The following is a 22,430-nucleotide window of genomic DNA, read 5'->3' as shown; positions in this document are numbered from 1 at the left end:
GCAGATTTTTTTGTTCATTGTACAAACAAAATCTTGTTTTTTTTGTCATATATCGTTGCATAAACAACAAAGAAATCTATGACTCTGTCATTCATTGCATTAATCCACAATTAATGGTATTAAGCCAAATGTTTATTCCAGTATTTGTGTGACTGATAACCAATGATAGAATACCATGGGAACAGTCTTAAATCACATGCTTTATTTTTTGAAGTGTTGAGCAATTAGATTAACATTGTAAATATGCATAAGAATGATACAAATATGAAATCCCTTATTATTTGCTCATTTACAATAAAGTCTTTCACTGTACAGACTCTAAAGCTGAAGACTTCAAAGACATGCTGACAGCTTCCAGAGAGTGACGTGCTGCTATAGCACCATCATGTGGCTCACAAGGTAAACACAACAGTGCTTTGGGTAAGACATGTTAAGCTCCAAGGCTTTCCACAACACAGAGGCGTCATGTGACATGCAGGCATCACAGCAGCACAGTAGAGAGGGTGAAACACAGGGCTTCAGCTGCACTGGTAAGCAGCAGGCAGACGGGGAGAAGGGAGGCAGCTGATGGCAGATGGCTGACCATCAAACATAAGCATCTTTGATTCTTCCTAATTAAACACTTTGATTCCCTGTTACTGAACACCTAATGGAATGGGAGTTAGACGTGTCCCTTCAGGTGTTGCCTTGAATGACTCATGGCTTCTGGTTTGCCTCAATACCCAGGTTAGTTTCAGCATCAACACATTTTTTTCATTCTTCTCTTTTTTCTACGGAGTATCTAGGGTAATACTAACAGCCCATTCTGAGTTTCCGATATTACAGAGAGGGGAAGAATTTGCATGTAATTATTTGCATGTAATTATTCTCTGGAAGGGCGGACATAATTTATAGCCCCCACACAGACACACACACATATTCCTATATATAAACACTGAAGTAATTTACCACACAACAATAACACAGTAAACCTACAGTCACACTCACAGCGACATAATAAGACTCATGTTCAATTTTTTTAAATTCCTTTTGATTTTCCAAATGGTCTGCTCTGTTGTTTTTTTTTTCATTCAGCTGACTAATAAAGAAACGAGGAACCACAAAGCAGCACCACTTTGAGCAGAGCTTCTAAATGAACAAGCAGCATGTGAGGCAATTCAAGAGCAATAGTGTTGTCTCTAATCCTGCTGTGATTGTGGATGTGGACTTAAACAAGGATCTGGGATTTGTAGTAGTGAGCGTTGTCTTAGATCCAGGTCCTTGTTGTTGTGATTGGCTGCATGGAGGTTGCTTGAGAGTATGCGCGAAGTCCTGGCAGAGCGACTCTGGCAGAAGGCACTAAGTGGGTGCCTCTGGTATGCTGACCTGTACACAGTCAGTGATGGGAGGTGTGACTGCTGCTTTTCTAAACGATGCTTTGTGGACTGCAGCGGGCCAAAGTTGGTTGGAAGGGCTGTAAAGAAACCCAGAAGAGAAAGTTAACTGCCATGTTACTGCGGCCATTAATTACACTGGTGACTGATTTAGAACACTAAAAGGCATCTGGGGCCACCCAGATTTAATTGTTCATAAGCACAACTGCTGAGGTGTTTTGTCCATACAAAATTGAATGCGCTGAAGTATGCTTGTTCTACACTCATAGCGCTTGAGACTGCATGGTTTAATATATAATTTCCCATGTATAATCTGTACCTTCAGGCAGTGGTTGCATGGCACTTTAAACTGTGGTCTTACCAGAAATTGGCTGGTCAGACCTCTCAAGCTGCCATGTCAAGCTGTCTGGATGCCAGGGTTGCAGAGTGGGCAAAGCGTTGGCATGCTTACGCCCATAGCTCTCTTCATAATGCGTGACCAAGTAATGAGAGGATGGTGGGCCATGGTGGGTAAATAGCAGCTTGGATGGAAGCCCCTGGAAGACAATATACAGCAGTCTTGTCATAGTATGTATTGGCCTTCACTGGATTAAGATATGGAGGGCATGACCCATTCTTTTTCTATAATCTTCAAAAGGCTTACTGTGTGACAGCAGAAAATTGCTCTAACTAGCCTTTAAGTGCCCTGTAGGACTGATGATTTTACACAATTTTCTTGACTGCTGAGTTTGACTAGAAACTTGCTTTCATAAAGAGTTTTATCACAGGCCTTTATCTTGGCCGCCAAATATATGCAGAAGTGGCCACAATCGAGGAAAGAAAGGCCTGACTTGCAGGGTTGTGACAGGCATTCAATTGGTGTTAATGCCATGAATGAGCAGTTAAAGGCTGACCTCGGCTCTCAGCAGGGCAGATCTTCTCTCGAAGACGTCTGGCTTGAAGTCCCAGTGGGGCCGGTAGTCTGTGCGATTGGTGCTGTTGGTTATCTTTGGCTCCCGTGTAAACTGTGTTGGACAGAATAAACAGACATCGCAAAGAGAAGTGAGGAGAGGGGATATACGGGGACTTGAGCAATGAGCCCAGCACAAGGATCAGCAAAGCTCACACTTCACTATCGATCCGCACTGTTGTACAGTATTTCTTAAGTCATTTCTCCTCACAGATCCTGAAGCAGCAGCCTGTGGCCGAACCTCACATCAATGCAATTAGTCTCCAGCTCTAGCCTCTCCCACCAGGAGGCTGTGCTGATGTAGCTAAACTGAGGTTGCCTAATCACTTTGCTATAGATTTGACTTCCAACTGAGGTGTACAAACCCTTGGCAGACTGCCACTGCTGTGGCATTATGTTTTGGATCTGCAGCATGAAAAGGCACACATATCGTGTGTTTCCACATTCAATTTAAGTTGTATGCTTAAATCTAAACCTCTTATTTCGATATTGGCATAAAAGTGAAATAGGCAATAAACAGACAAAATGCCTACCTGAAGTCTTTCTTCAGCCCAGTTTCCTAACAGCACTTTGTTTGCATACTTCTGCTCTATTTTCCAGCCTGTCTGGGCCCATTTATCCTCCGTCGTCCCTGTCCGGTACATGCTTTAGCTGGTGTCAAACGTACCTAACCAGGGAAATCTAAAGCCCTGTTAGGATATGGTTAGCTAGTCAAACAGGTAGCATGTAGGTGGTTTCGCTTGGCCTCATAATGGCATAGGCAGTGAAGGGGAAATAGAAGAGCTCTGTTGCTATGGATACAGCAAACACTGGGGGAAGGTAAGCAGAGTATCATGAAAGCAAATGGGAGATGTCTTACATCTGTGTTTAAAAGAAATACATTCCTTAAGGCTAGGTCATGACATTTACCTTTTAGCAGTATACTCCGTATTGATAAAATGGTGCCACAAATTGTTTCCAGACTTTGTGTCCTTGGACTACTTTTCACTTTTGGAATTAAACAGGATTTTTTTTTTTTTTTTATAGATTTGTGTAGGATACTATTTTGCCCTCGATTTTTAATGAAGAAGTAAACTCTACCACTGGAGGCCAGTTTTGTTTATTAAAATGTAAAACAATATGGAAAGTAGAATAGAGTACATTGCATGATCATATTTATGATCTTTACAGTGTTTTCATATAGTCACATACACTACCCACAACTCGAGCTGCAGAGGGAAAGGTGAGCCACCCCTGATTAAAAAAGTTAACCATGCCATGAAAACCATCTATAACATGTTGCCAGGTGACATCCTTTTTCAAGTCCAGCAGCCGTTTTCTGTAAAGAATCCCATCATCCCTCAGGACGTCATATTCACAGGTTAGAATGAATGTGGGTGGGGTTTTCTGGATGACATCATCCTCTGCCAGTAAAGGTGAGACCTCAGGTTCTAAACCAGCTTTAATAGTGTGATACACCTCACCATTATATTCTGGGGTAGGGTGCTCAGAGATACCCCGTGCAAGGCACTCAGGAGGTAGGTTGGAAACGGAGAGCCACTCCTTGTAGCGTGGCCTAAGCTCAGTTGGGACATGGATGCCTTCCAACACTTCTTGGCACACAGACATGTCCCCATTGAGGTACTGTAGGAAGTAGAACGCCATCCGGCCACGAAACAATATGGGCACAGCATGATTTTGCTGGTATGAGGGCAGGTTGAAATCTGCCATCTGCAGGGCTGGGTAGACGAGGACCTGAGCACAGGGGGACGGCAGATGTCCATCCTCTCTCTTCGCCAGCCTTTGGCATAATGCTGCTGCCAGGTTAGCCCCAGTGCTGTCTCCTCCGACTGCCACTCGGTGAGGATCCACACTGAACTCTGCCTCTGCCACAGACAGGAAGTGACATGTCGCTGTCTCACAATCGTCCAGCTGAGCAGGGTACCTGTGCTCAGGGGCTAATCGGTACCTAAGAGGGAACCAGAGGGACAATATGTTGAATTTTGGCTCTTTGGTAGACAGAATAAGTCTTGGATATTTTTGTGCATTGTGGAAAAAGTTTAAGTACCCAACAGAAACCACAGTGGTGTCCGACTCCTTGGCAATGTGCCGACAGACTTCATCAACAGAATCTGTTCAGGATTAGCAGGACATCACAGTTAGCCAAAGATGTGGTCTCTTCTTTTATAAGAGGCTACCAAGAACTGACAAAACATGATGATTTTTGTTTCTCTCTCTATCTATACTCATCTTCTTTTGTGAAACATATCATTTAAGAAATCAGTTAGATTCAATGAACATTAACTTAAATCCAGAGATGGAAAGTACTACATTTGGGTACAATTTTGTAGTTCATTTAAGTATTTATGTTTTCGACTCTACTAGGTCTCAGAGGAAAATATTAGATTTCTCATTGCTAGGTTATTTTTCAGCTACTTAACATTCAATAATATGAGGAAAATCTCAAAAATATGATGAATTGTTAACAGTATTTAAAATGACACTAAAATACACTAAATACACTAAATGAATATGAAAGAAATAAAGCACAAACATCTGTGGTAGAAACTGTAACATCATTAAGCCAAGTGTAAAATAAAGCACAAATCTGTCCACCACCGAAATTCAAACACAGCAGAGAAACTTGCAATTACCCACGAATGAATTAATAGATCCTGTAATAAATTACCTAACCATAGACAACAAATGAATGAACAAAGTCATTCATGTTTGATGATATTAAAATTCTGTTTTGACATACCTAATTATGTATTTGCATATATCTCATATTTAGATACTCAAATAAATAATTATTGTAGTTGTGGATATATTTTTACTTGTAACTGAGTATATTTTACAGCATACAGCATTCCTACTATTAATTAAGTAAAACTTGTATACCTATACTGCCCAACACCCATCCTCCTCCATGGAAATACACAAGTCCTCTTCTCAAGCCATCACACACAGTGGTAGGTTCGTAGACTCGCACTGGCACCTCAGAAAATTCTAAGTCCTTCACTCGCAGACCTACGGGAACTGGACTTAAGCGAGTCAGAAAATGGGCCACAAACCATCGGATGAAGCTGACCTGATGACAAATGCCCAGACGATGTAGGATCCGGCCCTTGTAGGAAAAGAACCACAGACATGTGGGAGTCAATGTTAAAAACAACAAAAAAAAAAGTGTTCTTGATGGGCAAAGTCAAAGTGAGAGTTATTCACACTGAGAAACTATATTTACTATGACAACATCAAAGAAGGAGAACACATGACCTTGCCTTTTTTGCGCCTTTGTTAGACTTGATTTCTTATCTAAAATGTCTCTGATCTAGGCTTTATCAGTTGCTGGAGGACAAAGAAAGGACAGCCATCTCTGAAAAGGGCTTAAAAGAGTAGAGTTTTTTTTCCCTTTGTTATCTTACGTGAGCAGAGGCATTTCCCTTTACACTAAGGAATACATAAATTTAATAATAAAAAAAAGGTTAATTATAACAGATACATTAACATGCGGGAAACATAAAATCAAAAACATGATTGATTGCATAGGTGCTGTAGATACTCACCACAATTGCTATGCCAACAAACAAGCCATGAACCATGTGCAGTTTCCCACTATTTGCAACCCCACGAGGAATGTCTGAATTCATCAGCTCAGAGTACACAAGTCCAATTACCAGAAGGAGGAAGGCTGCAAAGAGAGCAGCAAAGCCAATTATTAAAATTGCCGAGCCGATGTCCATGGTGTTGCCGGTCTACTCTGCTAAAGGTAAGTCATTAGGAGTAAATGTTTTATCTACCTGCTTTCAGCCTTTTGTCACCCCTCCCACATCCACAATGCAATGCAGTCTGACCTTGGTTTCAGTTAATGACATGTTTGACTGCCTGTTGCCCAGGAGAAAATAAATATATTTATTTATAAATATATTTATATTCCTCAACATTTTTTTATGGCTTTGTAGTCAAAGTAAAAATATGTTTCCAAAGAAACCAAGCTGTTCCACTATGGAATATTGCACAAGATCTGTTAAAAGATTTTCTTTGAATACTCTTACATTTCCAATATACCCATTATGTTGCCTTCCAATCCCTAGCAATATTTTAACTGATATCTTAAGGGCTTTTTTCTGCTTTCTTTAACATCCCTGCTATTAAGGAAAGCTCTTCTGATTACAGCTACACTCAGCACAGACTGGCATTTTCTTTGTCTGGTGTCTAAGGGAAGAAAATGTTCAGAGACTACCCTTATCTGAACTTTCACTGCTGATCTGTAGATGGCAGTGATAGCATGAGTATAAATAAACAGTACCTACTGAAATACATACTATTTACATGTTAGCTTTCTGTGTGCAGCCAGAACCCATTTGTCGCTCATTGTAATGTATATCTTTAGTCCTTTTTCATGTTTTTGCAAATCTGCTCACCTAAATTCAATTTTCTTTCAGATGACAATACGTTGATACAAGTTTCCAGTGCATCTTGACTTTGGGTTCACATTTTGTACATCATAGAAATTTCCAAAATATAGACAGCATCTGGAGTCATGTTGTCATTAAGTTTTTAGCAGCCCCGAGAGCCTCTCTGCCTTCCATAAGTAGCTGAGCCCCGCACAAAGCAACCATTGTGAGGCTGCTCTTTAAACCCATCCCAGTTGCTGAAAAAGCCCTGCATTCAGCGATACCCAGTAAAAATCACAGTGCCAGGGCCAAAAATCACAGACTGGAATTTTGTCTGAGGCCCATGAATTCATGGGATTTGTTTAGGAGGTATTCATGCCGTTTTCTGTTTGTCACCCTGCCGAGCTTCTGAGACTGGGCTGACCTATTTCCCAAATTGCACAAACTGCACAAAAAGATAGTCTGCTTCAAGAATACTGTACCACAACAAATTCTGGATTCTATCTATCTATCTATCTATCTATCTATCTATCTATCTATCTATCTATCTATCTATCTATCTATCTATCTATCTATCTATCTCTTATTTACAGTGGTGGAATGTAAATAAGTACTCAAGTAGTGTATAAAGTACAAATTCAAGGTACTTGTACCTGACTTGAGTATTTTATTTTCATGCAGCTTTACGCTTCTACTCCACCACTACAATTTGTCATACCCTTCCACCTTTTACACCCCTCTGGATGTGGATTAAAGTTACAGCAGAGGACTGTGACACTACAACCATGAGATGATCTTATAGAAGATCATGCACTGCTGTAGAGTAAACTACAAATCAGTATCTAAAGTAAAGGAGACCATTTTTCTGCAGAATGAGTACTTTTACTTTAACATTTTGCTAATAATACTTACTTCTACTAAAAGATTTTGAATAGTGAGTATTTTCACCGTGTGGTATCGGTACTTTTACTTAAGTATAGAATCTGATTACTTCTTCCACCGGTACTTATTTGGGTGATTAGCATTGTGGTCACAACTGTCAGATTTCTCACTTGTATTTGTTTAGCGATTAAATGTTTCTTTGTTTGATTGCTTGTTTGTTAAATTTAATTAATAGAGGGTCTGGACTAAAGATCAGCTGACCAGGGCTCTCAGTCATTTTTATGAAGCCCTTGACCAAATACCCCCATCTCTCTCTCTCTCATATACACTTATATAACAGTAGTTTGGTTGTTGATTTTGCACTGACTTATAACTGTCAGGGAAACCAGTGATTGCAACATCATTGTTGCTATGCAACGAGGTTAAGTTCGGGTCAGGCTACAATAAAGTTTAACTTCCCCCAAACAAGACTTGGCACCCACCTGGGACGCAGTAGGACGACCACTGGGGGGCCCCGGTCCACAGATTGAGAATCGCTGCTGTAGGCATATGAAAAGGGGGTGGGGAAGAGGCAAGTACGCAACCACTCAGGGGCAGACGGGCACTGGAGCAAAATATTCATCCCCACTTAACATGTCAATCAGGATTAATGCCCTTACAAACCTCTCCTCTAGGCTCATCCAGGTCCTTCCAGTAGTGGAAGTACCGAAGCCAGGGCAGAGGCGGTAATATATAAGGCAGAGCAGGACAGGACAGGAACACAACACCAAAGCCCAGCGGTTTCAGTAGCGCACACCACGGAGCGTCGCCTGGACTTGTGTTTCACGACTCTGCGTCTCTAGCAGTGGTTGACAGGCGTAATGACTGATCACTCACACATTTCATTTCGAGAGCGTGATGCATGACGACTAACATGTCAGAGCTCCATGAAGTCACACACTTCTGCTTTTTAAATATTTTTTCGCCAGTGGATTACTCATGCAGCACTTTCTGAGGCTGCAGATCAGATTGTTTGCATGCGGTTTGTAAACTTGCAGGAGCTCACAAGTCGCTGTTCCTGCACTGTTGGAGGATATCAGTTGTGCTTGTAAAGTTGCAGCGTAAACATTCTACTTGTCGGGCTGCCCGTGAGCACTTTCCGAGATGGAGTTGAAGAGCGCCTGTCGTATGTTTCTTTTCCCGGTTCAAATGCTCTATTATATAGTCAGAGCAAGTTTGTTTTCGCTGTTGCCAAGCAGAAGGAAGGATCTGACCAAGGAGGTCATATTGATCACCGGTGGGGGACGAGGCATCGGGCGTCACCTGGCCAAAGAGTTTGCCAAGCAGGGTGCCAGAAAGGTAATGTCATTTAACTACAGGCAACTTGTTGCACCCACATTGCTCCTTCCAAATGTTATTTTGCAAGCAGTTTGTTTTTGACACGACAGGTTTAGTTTGTCAATACCAGCAGTAGTAGTGCACACACACACACACACACACACACACACACACCTCCCCTCCTCCCGGTAGCCCGGTCAGTTCTGTCCAGCCTGCCCCAAGTGTATTGTTGTTCCACTGTTCTGTGGAAGCAGGGATCATAACCTCTGTAGCCTAGTTGGTCCACTGAGACTGGAGACATTGCCCTCAATTTTAGTTCAAGTATTGCACAACAGCTTGGGTCAACCAGAGGGCAGGTCTGGCCAGCATTTATGGCTGATTCATGTGCATAAGTGTTGTATTGGACTGACATTCATTCTGCTAAGGTCCTGGGTGATTCTAGTATGAATGACATGTCCACAAAGTGTATTATTTAAAGATTGAGGCCGTGATAGAGGCATTGACTCTGTGTGCCTGAATGTACACGTGTGTGTGTGTGGAGGGTGTCTGTGTGTATTTTGGAGTGGGAGGAGAGGTAGTGGTGGTAGTGGGGCTACACCAATCCTTAGTGACACTGCTTCAATCCCTTTGTATAATAACTGCCCTGCCATTACCCTATTATAGTTTTTTGCCATTTTCTGAGTAGTCCTGTTGTAATTTCTGCCAGCATATTACAATAATGCCATAATGCTTTTAATAAAAGCCAGATTAGGTTTTGTTTTCAAGCATAGCACAATGACATGAGAAGCCTTTTATGAGAGAAAGTATGCAAAACTAAACGAACCCAACGAAAACAGTCATGGAGGAACAGATTATATTATCTTGGTATGGTAACAAGTGTAACATGCTGCTCTGTAGATTATAAAGTCAAGAGGGTCCAAAAGTTACCAGATTACAACACAGAGTTGGACCTATCCATCGGAAGTTATGTTTGCAAACTTTGAAAATTGCAAATCAGTATTCTCTCTAGAGTCAATTTTAAAGTAACTCATCCAGACCTGCCAATTTTAGAGACTCACCTTGCCAATCAAAACCATGCAGACTCCCATCTGTCCCCACCCCCACCCTCACCATCCCTCAACATCGTAACAGGGAGCAATCACTTGGGCCTGAAATGCTCCAATAGCTACATAGACAGCTCCTCATCACTGCAGGTCAGGCTCTGTTCCTCATTTCCAACTACACTTTGTCTACCAATCCAGTTAGTGAACATTACACAGCTGAGTGCCTGATGAGCCGCTGGTGTCCCTTTAGCAGTAATGTGTTAATACAAAGCAGCTCTATTTTTGATCACCTCAGATGGGAGTCATCATTACACAGGGAGGAAAATGATGATAATTTCCCGGTAGAAAGCAGTGAGCAGCTCAGCTGAAAGCTGTGGGTTGTAATTATCTGTACATGTGTGACACAGGCTCATCTCGGGTGCTCTCTTAAGGCGCAATTTTAGTAGCTTGAAAACATTGCTAAAAGCTCAATGAAACACTAACTGCTTCTCTCTGTCTTTCAATGCCATCTCCTGGGGGAACGAGCAAGAAAAAACCCAGTGGGTTTTAAAAGCTTTACTTTGCAGCTGCACAACAAAGGATGTCACCATGCTTTTCAGCACCCCATTGTTGGGTATTATCAAGGTGTGAAGGCTTTGAAAACAACACCTGTGGTAATGTGTATGACAATTACTCCTTGCCTAAAGAGATGCTAAAAGGAAATAGGACGGTAATTATGAATAGAGCTAACCTCTACGAACTCGCACTCACCCCACTTTGAGAGCCTTTATGATTTGCAGCAGGAATTTTCTTTCCCCCCTCCTCGGCTCTGGTGTTTTCACAGTGTGAGGAAAGACTAACTACAGTGCTGATGAAAGAATCCAGCAAGATGGAGAGCCGAGGACTCAGGAGGGGAGCCAGGTCTTCTTGTGTGCTGTTAGGGGAGAACCGTTGCAGAACGAAGCTCTGAAACAATAAACCAGACCAAAGTACTTTCAAGAACGACATCCAAGTTCAGAGCACTGCACACGGTCTTTCAGAACAACCCCAGTAAATAGATGACACCTTAAAACAGCATATTTCTTCAAAGCTCCTTTTCAGAGTATTATTTATGACAACAACTCAACCTTGTTTGCAGATTTTTTTATGTGGTTGTTAACAGTGCAAAAAGGGATCACTGCAAGAAAGATGAACCAAACTGATGCACTGACAACAGGTTTATGTGTGTGTGTGTGTGTGTGTGTGTGTGTGTGTGTGTGTGTGTGTGTGTGTTGTGTTGGAGGCGGGAAGCACACTGCTCCCAGCTGGGTATTGCCCTGCAACTGACCTTGCTGTCTCCGCAGTAATTAGACAGCGGCAGGCGACTGCCTCCTGAACTCCTGCTGCCCCCTCTGTGTGCCGCCTCTCTGCTGGCCCATACAATGGGTGTGAAAAGGAGGGTTCATACCCACCCATACATTCAGACCTGAGAGATAGAGTATCACTGTAATTCAGCTGGAGCTACTGGGGACATGGACACGGTACACCACAGCCAGTATTGAGTGGCATCTGCACTCTCTTTCAAGGTCTTGTGTCAAGCTTTGCAACATTAATTTGTTGATCAGAGCTTTACTTACGGCATGTGTTGATGTTAAGTCTTGTTAGGCATGCCTGGTTAGAACAGTCTCTGGTTTATCACTGATAGTGAAGGCGCCTTGTGCAAGGTAAATTACACTGTTTTCTTACTGTTTCTGTCCAGATAGCAATTTGGCCAATGCTTGTTTGTTCTGAGGGTCCTGTGTGTTGTGACGGCTGATAAACCTAATGAATTAAATAACATTTTAACGGGAGAGCACAGTTTGAGTGCTGACTTTTAATGAGATCTGTCAGCTTTGTTTGTAAGGCTCAAATCCTATTAAAAGCTTTCAGTTATTTATCAAGACCTGTCTGCCTTCAGTGATTACTCAAATGGGCTTGCAAATGAAGCAAACAAAAAACCCAATCAAAAGCAACTCAAACAAGGGCCATTCACAGAGGGAGCCCCAAGCCTTATTGCTTCGGATCTGATAAAGAAATAAGACCACATTCCAGACTAATCTTTGATGTGCCTCAAGTTTTGCAGTGTTTTGTTTACTTCTGACACCACCAGACAGATATTGACACATGAGTACTGCATTAAAGCAACAGAAACACGGTAATTTTTAAGGGTTGGCTGTGCAAATTAACATGCTGTCATTGCCAGCATGTGATGTTTGGCTCTAGATAAATGCTGAATAAATTTTTTAAAATTGGCATCGTCTGAAAGTGTCCTGTTACTACAAGATGACAGGTTCAATACGAGCTAAAGTCAATGTGTGATCATCTAGCCTCGCAAGTGGCAAGAGACACAAGTTTTTGTGTGTGTGTGTGTGTGTGTATGCACACAGTCTTTCTGTCTCTCGCATACACAAGATCACTTTCCAGTAGACTTTTTGCTCAAATATTAACCTTGGTCATGGGCGACCAGCCAAATCCCACACTGGCGTCCTCAGCACTTCACACACGCACTGTTTTCAGACTCCCTGACCAGAAATGACGGGGCTCATCTGCCCAACAGGCCGTGTAATCTCTTTGAGAATTTGTGTTTGAGAGATGAGGAGGGCTCACCCCCTGATTTCATTACCTTTCCCTGACCCCAAAGACTGACAGATCTAATTGCCCAATCAGTAGTACCCCACCTCCATCCAACCCCATGTTCCCTGCTCAAATGACCGGCCTTCATTTAGTCTCCGGGTGGATGAAGAGACAGTTCATTCACACAGCAACCCCCAAGCCTTTAATCTTGCTCGAAAACTATTTGTTGGAGTGAAAATGGAATCTCTGTTCTCTGAATGAAAAGAACATTACAGCTCTCCACAGTTACACCAGATCTCATTGCCAGAAAAATTGCGCAAAACATGTGTAGTGTTGTGTTGATTGACTGTGATTTTCTATTTAGAAACAGTATAACAGTTCACTTGATTTGCTAACCTTCTTCACAGTTTCAATACAGAACATGTATGTATTTGTGTCTAACCTTTACACATCTTTTTTTTGCCAGGTGATCTTGTGGGGCCGAACAGAGAAATGCCTCAAAGAAACAGCTGAAGAGATCTCTCTCTCTGGAACAGAGTGCCATTACTTCCTGTGTGATGTGGCCAATCGGGAAGAAGTTTACAAGCAAGCCATGGTGGTTAGAGAAAAGGTACACCAGCTTAATATCGGCAAAAAGAATTACAATTTGCACACAGTGACACACTTCATAAAATATTTCTTTGTGATGCCTGTCTCCTACATATGTATATTGGCTCTGAGTTGCTCTTTCCCATCTGGTGTATAGATTACACTTCATCTGAAATATCTGAATAAGAGCGGGGAATATTGCTGACAGACCTGGTGCAGCACAACTGTATCATCTCTTGAAGGCAGACAGAAAACACAGAAGGTCTTTGACATTCTTCTTTTTTCTCTTATCGTTGTGTTTATCAATCTCAGGTTGGAGATGTTACAATATTAGTGAACAACGCTGCTGTAGTCCATGGCAAAAGTCTGATGGACAGCGATGACGACTCCCTTCTGAAATCCCAACACGTCAACGCCATGGGACAGTTCTGGGTAAGACTCGCAGATATTAAATCAGAGGCAGTGTGCATGTAGGAATAGGGGAATTCCTCCTTGCAGATTATGCTTATCGTTTTCATATTTTGATTATAGCATGGCAGTATTTACAGTAGGCACCCCGAGACTTGTCAGTCATGACTGCTATTATGGCAGTCTAAGTAGGGTATTTCCAAATCGCCTCTCAGCCCCTGAAACTTCAGAGGGGTTTTGAAACTCATGGCATTTTTATTTTGAATAGAGATCAAAAGACTATGTCATATGCAGACAGAAATGCAATTATCAACTAAATGGAAATTGAAATTTAATCTGCGGTTACACTGTGGGCCTGTTTCTCTTGTCTATTCTTCTTTTTACTCTACTGAATATATTTCACCTTTTATTTCCACACTTCCTTCCACCCTGTCTTTATTCTCATGCCTTCTTTTTTTTCCTCATCCCAGACCACAAAGGCCTTTCTGCCTCGAATGCTGGAGCTGCAGCATGGTCATGTAGTATGCATAAACTCCATCCTGTCCCAGTCTGCCATACCTGGGGCCATAGACTACTGTACCTCCAAGGCTGCATCGCTGGCCTTCATGGAGAGTCTGACGCTGGGTCTGCTGGACTGTCCTGGCGTTGGCTGCACCACTGTACTTCCTTTCCACACCAATACAGAGATGTTCCAGGGCTTGAGAGTCAGGTATTTAAAGATTCTATGAATCATGTCTTTTGTATTTTAAGGTCTGCTTGCAGTGTGGTATTAGAGAAGGCAGTGCTGCTTTTTAGGCTTTTCATATATCCTGTTGATATGTACATACTCTGCACTTTACTACACTTCAGGTTAGATACTTAACTGCATTTCATTGTCTAAGTACTTGTTACTTTGTTCAATGGTAATAAAGTTAAATCTAATCTAATCTAGCCAGTCACCATTTTGGTCAAGTTCTCTACAGGATGAATCAAACTGACACAAGCTGTATCACACCACTGTGAGGTTGACATTTGTAGTTCAGAGTAAAGTTTCTTTTCTTTATATGTGATGGATTGCTGTGAACTGCAGTAGATATTCAAGGTCCCTAGAGGATAAATTCTAACAAGGTTGGTGATCCTCTGACTCATCCATCTGGCACCACCAGTAGGTCAAAGCTTTCACTTTGCAGTCAAATAGCTTGTCACCCACTAGATGGATTGGTACATAATTTTACACAGACAGTCCTGGTTCCCAGACAGTGTATCCTATGGACTTTGGTGATCCGCTGACTTTTCGTCTGTAATGAGCTACTCCCTAGAAAATCTTAATAAAAGACAGTCACAGTGCTTGGAACTTCTGAAGTGTGAGTTTATGGCTTTGCGCAACCCTCCGACTTTCTGCAGATGTTCCCCCACAGTTTTGTTATGACTGGAGACTCGCCCTTAAAATAAAAATTTAAGGCACTGGTCAGAAACAGTAGCACCTTAGTCACCTCGATCACCTTTCTCATTAAGAAATTCATTATTTTGGGGGGTGTTGTTTAGCTCAGTTGGTAGAGCATCTGCCCCATGTTGAAAAGCCTTGCCACAGTAGCCAAGGTTTCGATTCCGACCTGTGGCCCTTTGCTGCATGTCATTCCCCTATTTCTCTTTCGCCCCACATTCCTGTTTTCAGCTGGCTCTATCCAAGAAAAGCTTGGCCAAAAAAAATTAAAATTAAATTTATTATTTTCTATGTGCCCCCTTGTGGCTGCCTTCAAACCTTTGTTTTTCATACACTGAATGTTCTTGTACAGGTGCATGAATACACACAACATTTTTCACATTGTTGTAATAACTTTTTGGAAATGTCAGAAACATTTAATGTACAGTTTGGCAACTTACACCAACAATTTAAAAACCTAGCTAAAGCTAGTTTTGTTTGCATTGTAATTCCGGCTTGTCATGAACAATGGATACGCCTTAATGCATTCTTTTTTCTTTTTTCATAATGAATATCCTTTCAACTCATTTCATCTCTCTTTTATCTTTTCCTCTGTAGGTTTCCACAACTCTTTCCACCTCTTAAACCTGAGGTAGTTGCCCAGAGAACTGTGGATGCAGTCAGAGCTGAAAAAGCCTTCCTCTACCTGCCCTGGACTATGCATGCCCTTGTCATTCTAAAAAGGTAAAAGGAAAAAAAAAACTATTATAATTATTTATTGTTTTTCATCACCATAACTGTTCATTACTTAAAACTATTTTTTAATGCACTTTCTAGCTTCATGCCACAAGTCGCACTTGAAGAAATCCACAAGTTTTCTGGGAGTTATACCTGCATGAACACGTTCAAAGGGAGGATATGAACTTGGATCGCACACAACAAGGGAGCCACCTCAACAGCTCTGTGGTGTAATGAAGGGAATATGGACCTTGAGGCTGCATTCAGACAGGATCAGGCACTGCGGCAAATCTCCGCAGGGTTGCGAGGCAGTGTGTGGAGATAAAAGGGGAGCTGCTGGATGTGTGTCTATTTGTGATGAATGTAACCACTGTGAAACGGGAAATAACTTTTTATTTTGATTAACTGGCTTTTATCGAGACTGGCGCTCGCTCACTCCTATTAACTGTCTATGTCTCTCAACCAAAGCGCTCTCTCTCCCTCTCTCTCTCTCAAACCACTGGACACAAAACAAATTAAACTTCTTCATGTCACTATTTTGTAGCATAAATTGCGAGCCAGACACAGATTTAGAAGCTGGTACTTGAAATAAACAAAGTAGTCCATGAATCCACCTGGATAGCCTCAGCTTCAGTGACGTTTCAGGCTGACTGTTGAGGGTTTGACCGGTCTGATCATCTGATTTGCAGCCACAGTGTGGCATGGACTTTGGAATGGACTGCACCCTCTCAGATGAATGGAAGAACCTGCATTTTCGCCACAGTGCCAGATCCTGTCTGAATGCGGTCTAAGACATCTGGAGGTGGAGGAGGCCCTGCCATAGTGTGATGACAGACACTTAGGGGACATGCGAAGTGGTTGTTTCTGCAGGTAGAATTAATTGATAAACTGCAGGATACACCCTGGTCCCATATGTATGTATGTGTATAGTATGGAGACCTGAATGCCATTCTCATTTTGAATAGAAGCCATGCATAGGTCTGTACCAGTAGTTATTCTGGGAGTTTTTTGTGACACTTGTTTTAGTCTGTTTTTACACTTCTTTTGTATCCTCCTGTGTCTTTGAATCAAAACAAGATAATAAAATGGAATTTTAGAGATGACACCATGTTTCTTTGTGCATGATGAAAATAGAAAAAGTGAACACTTGGGGTGTACACATTGTTTTGTGTCTGGGTTTTGACTCCCATGGCAGTGTGATAACACCTTTGATTTATTTCAAGCATGAGATCAGTGACTGTGACAGACAGTGTTGTCAAAACATAAAACACACACTTGGGGGGGAATGTGTGTTGTGTATGTGTTTGTTCTCTGCTGGCAGAAAAATGGTGCAGGGGGATGGTGTAATTCTCCTTAAACGTATTTAAAGTTTGGTCATGACCTTATCATACATGCTAAATGGCCTAAACCACGTTGGATGAACAAAGACCGGCAGAGGGACTGTATTGTGTTCATTGAACCCTGAAACGACAGCTGTCATCTTAAGGCCTGAATTGCTAAAATCAAATGAAACTTCTAAAACAAGCATGCCTGTTATGAAGAAGACAATACATCAGATTTAGTTTTGTTTGCTTGCTTCATTCTTATATGATCTTACAATGTCTGTAACTGATCCATGTTTGTAGTAGTAGATCATAGAAATGTGATTTGCATTAGCAAAACCCTAGAGGCAAATATCCCAGAAAAAAAATGTGACAATATGGAGCCTGTTTTTGCTTTAGTGCATATGAATCTGAGCATGTTCCAAGGCTTTAGAGCAAAACAGGACCGGATCTGTGGAAATTCACAGGATGAGATTTATCAATGCCAGGGTTCTCACGATTACCTTGATTGAGGATAATATTTAAGAACGATAAAAAAGCATGTCTTAAAATCAGGAAGAGTCAAGCTTTGTAACTAAATTACCAGAGATTGTTCAAAAAACTGAAATTGGTTTGTGCCCACGGGAAATTTGAAAGGATCTTCTGATCTAACACTACAGGCACTACAGTAAAGAGGAGAAACTGATCTGTGATTTTCATCTTATATGAACTAAATGAAACAACAAAGGAACATTTCACATTTTGGTTAATCTGCTTAATTAAATGAGAATATCGATACTACTGTCATGTATGTACAGAAAATATAGCGCTGCAGCCAACAGCTCATTATCTTAGATTGGATTAGCATAAAGACTTGGAGGCAGGGAGGCACAGCTAGCCTGGCTTTGTCCAAATCATCCTGATTTTAGGAGTGCTGAGAGTGGTCTTGATCCCCTTATCTAACCATAGGGAACATAGGTTCAAATTAAGCTTACCCAAAATGTTGAACTATTCCTTTCACTGAAAAAGCTCCTTGCACACTTAACTGTGTTCATCCTGCTCATATTTTTTGCATAAACACTATTTTTTAGTCATGTTGACACAAATTGTATGTATTGAGAATGCACCAAGAAATTGAGCTTCAAAAGGTATAATGTTCTATCATAACCTCCACTCAGCAATTTTACATTTGTTTTTCACCATACATGTAGTTGGCACCGAGCCATCTGTGGAACACAGTTGACTTATCGAGGCAAGTTAGACTTTTTGAAGGTCATTGCACTGATTGGTGTTGTGCTTGTGCAGGTGTTGCTAAACTGAAATAGCTTTCATACCTTGAGATAACTGTGTCTGTGCCTTGCTAGTGTGATGTGTTTGTTTGTCAAAGACTTAGTTTCAAGTTTGTAGACTTCTGGACAGACCTGAGACACCTTTTTTCTTCTCCTACCTCAGTTACACGACAAGATAGATTAGTCATCAAGTAAATGAAAGACTGGTGTGTGCACCTCCTAGTTTTCTTCAAATGTCTGTAGTTACCAGACAAAGCCATCCCAGTATGAACCCTTTGTCCTCGCTGTTATGTGTGACACCTGTAATTTCAAAAATAGTCAGCAGTGCAGTGCATGAAGGCCATTCTGACAAATAAAGATGAGACAAACTAGAGGACCAGGCCTGGGAGCAAAATGAAATGTTCATGTTTTACTGCTCTACAAAACACAATACAATTAGGGATCATGCACTGCCATAAAATAACTAATAATGTTAAAGAGGGTTCATACCGCATATCACAGATGGTAGACAGTGAATTGTAATGCATTAATGTTTAATGAGATGAGGCTCAAATCTGACCACATTGAAGTTTATCACAATGAAAGAAGGGGCTGTGGTAAAAATGAAAATACCTCTCTCTCTCCTCCTTCTTAACATGATGTGGAGCTAAGCTCGTTATGTTGAAAACATACAAATCAGTTACAACTCTATGGATGGATTTGGAAAACAGTCATCTCAGTTTAAGGAAATTGTCTTTTCAAATGAAATCATTTAGAATTGCCACAGCCGATAATGTTACTGCTGTGTATATTATTGTATTAGATTTATTTCTAGACTATAACTCCCACCACACACATCACATAAAAAGGCAGCTAGCATACATTCAATAGACATTTTGATTAATGTGTTGACTTTTCATAAGAACACACAAAGAATCTCTTTATCCACAAACCTCATACCTCCCTTCCGTCTGTTTGCTTACTGAGATGCTCTGATTGTTTCTCCTGAGACTGTAACTAGTATATTTAGATCAGAGCAAAGAGCAATGTTCATTGAAAGTGCAGCGGAGTGTAAATTTACGCTTATCCCAGGGCCATTCTGTTTTCTTCCTCGCAGTGAGTTTAATCACCAAGCCAATACTCTTTAACATGGAAGAGAATATATGCAACATGACAGTAAATACAGATGCCTTGCTGGATACTGAAGATTATGAATCCAGCTAACATTGAAAGGACACAACTAAAATGTGACTGACAAGTGAACTCTGTGGTTTTGGGGGTTCTATAAAACAAACACACACATGCATACACAAAGAATTTTAACCTTGTTGCCTCGAGAGTAATACTTCAACCCCAAGTAATAAACATGTGAAGGAATATAGAGATCACAAATCCAGACACACAGAGAGACACCCCCATATCTGAGCATAAGCACACACAACCAAAAGCGAACCCATGAGAGTGGCTGTAAAAGCTGGGATAGTGCCTGCCTTTTGGCTGCCAGACAAGCCTCATAAACATTCATTTGAATCCCAGCGAACCATAAATGCCCTCCTGTGCACTCACGATAGGGCCGCACATTGTGATCAGTAGGTGACCCACATTGGGTGGGGAGGGTTGACGGGCTCTGCCGAGAGTGAACCCGAGCCTCCGTCAAGGGCCTGTTTCTCATTCTCTGAGTGGGCTGTTGCGAAAGCAGAGGGAGAAGAAGCATGTTGGGATGGAACTAGGTCGAGGAGGCATGTAGTTCACGTATGCTGGAAGAGGAGGGCTAAAATGGTTGGAAATCTCATGGGGCAGGTTCAGAGCAAGGTTAGCCAAATACTGAATAAATCAAAGGGGGCTTGGAAAGCTTTTTCCCTGCTGAAGGCACTCAGCCCCAGGATGACTGACCAGGCGCAGGTGGAAGCAGAGGACTTAAGGTTTGGTCACATGGGGAGAAATCGGAGAGTGTAGCTGTCTCAGCTGTGACCACATTCCCAGGTGTCTGTGCTGGACGTTTCAGTTTTATTGAAGACTATTCATACTATGCAGTGAATTGAATCACTGCCTTTGATATTAACCACAAAAATGTTAATGCAGGTTTATCTTTAATGTTTATTGGTCATCATTACCCCATACTGCACCTTTGTTATTGAACACCCCAGAAGTTTCTTCATCTATACTTTGAAAGAGAGCTACAAGCCTGAGTGTATTTTTCCTATATGCTGTCCAAGCATTCGTAATCCCAACACAGGGGCTTGGAAAGTCGGCCTCCACTGATCCATTAAATATATTATAGGCGCCTGGATCTGGAGTCCATTTGGCTTGTTGTGCAGTGATGCTGAACGCATGTAAAACCTCAGCCAGTGCAGCATTCTGTCGTTATTCACATCACATACACTTACAGATCCTGTGACTCCCAGTTTCCTGGCAGATGGTTCACTGTGACTTTAAAGCTTCCTATGGCTCTGCTGCATATGATAAATGTGTTTTCAAAACACAACACTTATATCCATTTTTAGTTCACATTTATTCAATATCTGTAAAATAGTGAGGATTTTTATCTACTACACACCATAATTTCTGTCCATTTTGTCCTTAATGCTGAATGTATCACATTTGCACTAAAGCTTCAAATAAATGTACTTTTGCCTTGCACTAACACGCTCAAGACAAGTGCTATGAGAAACTGGCTATCTGAGCAGTGGACTATTATACCTCATAAGTCTGTGTGCTTTGTGGTCCAGCAGACACTGCCTCAAGCGTACAGCTGAACGAGCCTGAAGCCAGGGGCAACGAGAAGGTAGTGTAGTGGAGTTCAGCAAGGTGTTATTTCTTACAACGCCTTATCCGCTTTCTCTGAACAACGCTGTTAGCCCCCTCGCCAGTTTGTTGCTGGGTTCATCCATCACAGGGTAGGTAGTATGATAAAAAGGCTCGGGCCTAACCCACAGCAAGGGGCCAGCCGTGACGCCTCAGTTGACCTGTCAAACTGTAAGAGTTATTATACACTGTGGTGTTAAAGGTCAAAGGGAGCAGCAAGCTCAGAGGGTGTCAGCCCTCAAACACACACACACACACACACTCTCTCACATACGCAAACACACAGTAGATAAATGGCAGGAATTAGCTGCAATCCATTAATGAATGAGTAAACTGTGTAAGATATTAGACTCAGAGGGATGTTAAGTACTAAATAAAAGCTGCATGAGTCTCTCTGCAGGAACTATTTGATATTTCTGTCACATTCATACAGGTACTTATAGACAGTGAGTAGAACAAAGAAAGATTGCAGAGGTGATTTTGAAGCAAATAACTTGTTCAGCTTGTTTTATTGCTGCCATAAAATATTCAATCACTGTTTAAAGAATGCAGCTTTTACAGGTAGATGCATCATACATATGCATGAGGTGGATGGGGCTGTAGTTCTACAACACAAGGTCAAACAGTTGGTAGTTGGGGCATAACTCTCCATAAATTCTATTCATCACTGGCTGCCAGCCATATCTACACAGTCCTTTCTCCACAGCAAGCAGAAAAGCACAGCATATCTATATGGTGATCTTTGTGGGGGGGAAAGGTTTTGAAGGCAGAAAAAATCTGTCTTTGCTATCAGCTGCTGTTCATTAAGGTTTCTTTCTGGAACATCATATCATACCAACAGATATTATTAGGAACAACATCAGTTTGGAGCGACAAAGTGCATGGCACCACTGGAGAAGTGGCTCCCTTGGTGTCACTGGTATAGAAGTTGGTAATTTTGAAATGAAAACTGCCATATATATGCTTCTGTTACAGTGCCTACCGCAGGTTTCAGAAGTTGCAGTTCTGATCTTCCCGAACTCCCATATGACATAAAAAATCCCTCCAGGTCATTCACCTACATTGTGAAGCCAAGAGAGTTCTGTTTCACATGTGGTTTCCAGTGTTCTGCTTTTGAACACTGACAGTTAACAGGGAGAAAGTGGGAGGTAAGCACTGAGGGACAAACAAAGCAAAGTAAAGCCTGCTTTTCAGTGCAAGCAGAAGGCAAACACTCAAAGGGGAAGGGTGTGGGAGGGTGAAACACAGTTCACATTGCGTGGATGGGCTCAGGATATTTATAAAGCCCACTAGGCATCACGTCAGGAGATCTCTGCTGAAAAATGTTGTTCCCAGATGGACTGCCTCAGCCAGATTTATTTATTACAGAGCAGCTTCCTCATAGATTATGCAACAGTGTCGCAGCACGA

General features: G+C 41.7%; 3 protein-coding genes across 4 annotated transcripts; 1 reads left to right on the top strand and 2 right to left on the bottom strand.

Moving 5' to 3' along the window:
* Window positions 1-192: 192 nt before the first annotated feature.
* On the bottom strand, window positions 193-3,079 carry cfap107 (cilia and flagella associated protein 107). Its single transcript, XM_027279698.1, has 4 exons — window positions 2,856-3,079; window positions 2,267-2,377; window positions 1,735-1,909; window positions 193-1,453 (listed from the first exon to the last, which is right to left on the bottom strand). The coding sequence occupies exons 1-4, from the start codon at window positions 2,964-2,966 to the stop codon at window positions 1,179-1,181; spliced, it is 672 nt and encodes a 223-aa protein (XP_027135499.1). The 5' UTR covers window positions 2,967-3,079; the 3' UTR covers window positions 193-1,178.
* A 335-nt stretch (window positions 3,080-3,414) lies between these two features.
* aadacl4 (arylacetamide deacetylase-like 4) lies at window positions 3,415-6,189 on the bottom strand. 2 transcript variants are annotated; one of them, XM_027279600.1, is made up of 5 exons: window positions 6,102-6,189; window positions 5,868-5,992; window positions 5,203-5,428; window positions 4,370-4,433; window positions 3,415-4,270 (listed from the first exon to the last, which is right to left on the bottom strand). In XM_027279600.1, the coding sequence occupies exons 2-5, from the start codon at window positions 5,949-5,951 to the stop codon at window positions 3,487-3,489; spliced, it is 1,158 nt and encodes a 385-aa protein (XP_027135401.1). In that variant the 5' UTR covers window positions 5,952-5,992; window positions 6,102-6,189; the 3' UTR covers window positions 3,415-3,486. The 2 variants fall into 2 exon arrangements, with proteins under 2 accessions (XP_027135401.1, XP_010727827.3); XM_010729525.3 differs by lacking the exon at window positions 6,102-6,189 and having other exon boundaries at window positions 5,868-6,044.
* A 1,877-nt stretch (window positions 6,190-8,066) lies between these two features.
* On the top strand, window positions 8,067-16,750 carry dhrs3b (dehydrogenase/reductase (SDR family) member 3b). The gene is made up of 6 exons (XM_010729524.3): window positions 8,067-8,918; window positions 12,978-13,121; window positions 13,412-13,531; window positions 13,978-14,216; window positions 15,528-15,653; window positions 15,747-16,750. Exons 1-6 carry the CDS (start codon window positions 8,724-8,726, stop codon window positions 15,829-15,831), a joined length of 909 nt encoding a protein of 302 aa, XP_010727826.1. The 5' UTR covers window positions 8,067-8,723; the 3' UTR covers window positions 15,832-16,750.
* Window positions 16,751-22,430: the final 5,680 nt, after the last annotated feature.

Source organism: Larimichthys crocea, chromosome VI (genome assembly GCF_000972845.2).
Source record: "Larimichthys crocea isolate SSNF chromosome VI, L_crocea_2.0, whole genome shotgun sequence".
NCBI classification, from domain to species: Eukaryota; Metazoa; Chordata; class Actinopteri; family Sciaenidae; genus Larimichthys; species Larimichthys crocea.
The sequence above is the reverse complement of the archived record's forward strand: the minus strand, read 5'-3'. Positions and strand labels throughout refer to the sequence as shown.

Excerpts from the sequence above, each read along its gene's own strand:
- cfap107 (XM_027279698.1), bottom strand. The coding sequence starts at position 2,966 with ATGTACCGGACAGGGACGACGGAGGATAAATGGGCCCAGACAGGCTGG. Across the intron at positions 2,378-2,855 it reads GGGCTGAAGAAAGACTTCAG|TTTACACGGGAGCCAAAGAT; the intron begins GTAGGCATTTTG and ends TGTCCAACACAG. Across the intron at positions 1,910-2,266 it reads CTGCCCTGCTGAGAGCCGAG|GGGCTTCCATCCAAGCTGCT; the intron begins GTCAGCCTTTAA and ends ATTGTCTTCCAG.
- dhrs3b (XM_010729524.3), top strand. The coding sequence starts at position 8,724 with ATGGAGTTGAAGAGCGCCTGTCGTATGTTTCTTTTCCCGGTTCAAATG. Across the intron at positions 8,919-12,977 it reads CCAAGCAGGGTGCCAGAAAG|GTGATCTTGTGGGGCCGAAC; the intron begins GTAATGTCATTT and ends TTTTTTTGCCAG. Across the intron at positions 14,217-15,527 it reads TTCCAGGGCTTGAGAGTCAG|GTTTCCACAACTCTTTCCAC; the intron begins GTATTTAAAGAT and ends TTTCCTCTGTAG.
- aadacl4 (XM_010729525.3), bottom strand. The coding sequence starts at position 6,044 with ATGGACATCGGCTCGGCAATTTTAATAATTGGCTTTGCTGCTCTCTTT. Across the intron at positions 5,429-5,867 it reads TTGTTGGCATAGCAATTGTG|GGCCGGATCCTACATCGTCT; the intron begins GTGAGTATCTAC and ends TTTTCCTACAAG. Across the intron at positions 4,434-5,202 it reads ATGGGTGTTGGGCAGTATAG|ATTCTGTTGATGAAGTCTGT; the intron begins GTATACAAGTTT and ends AATCCTGAACAG.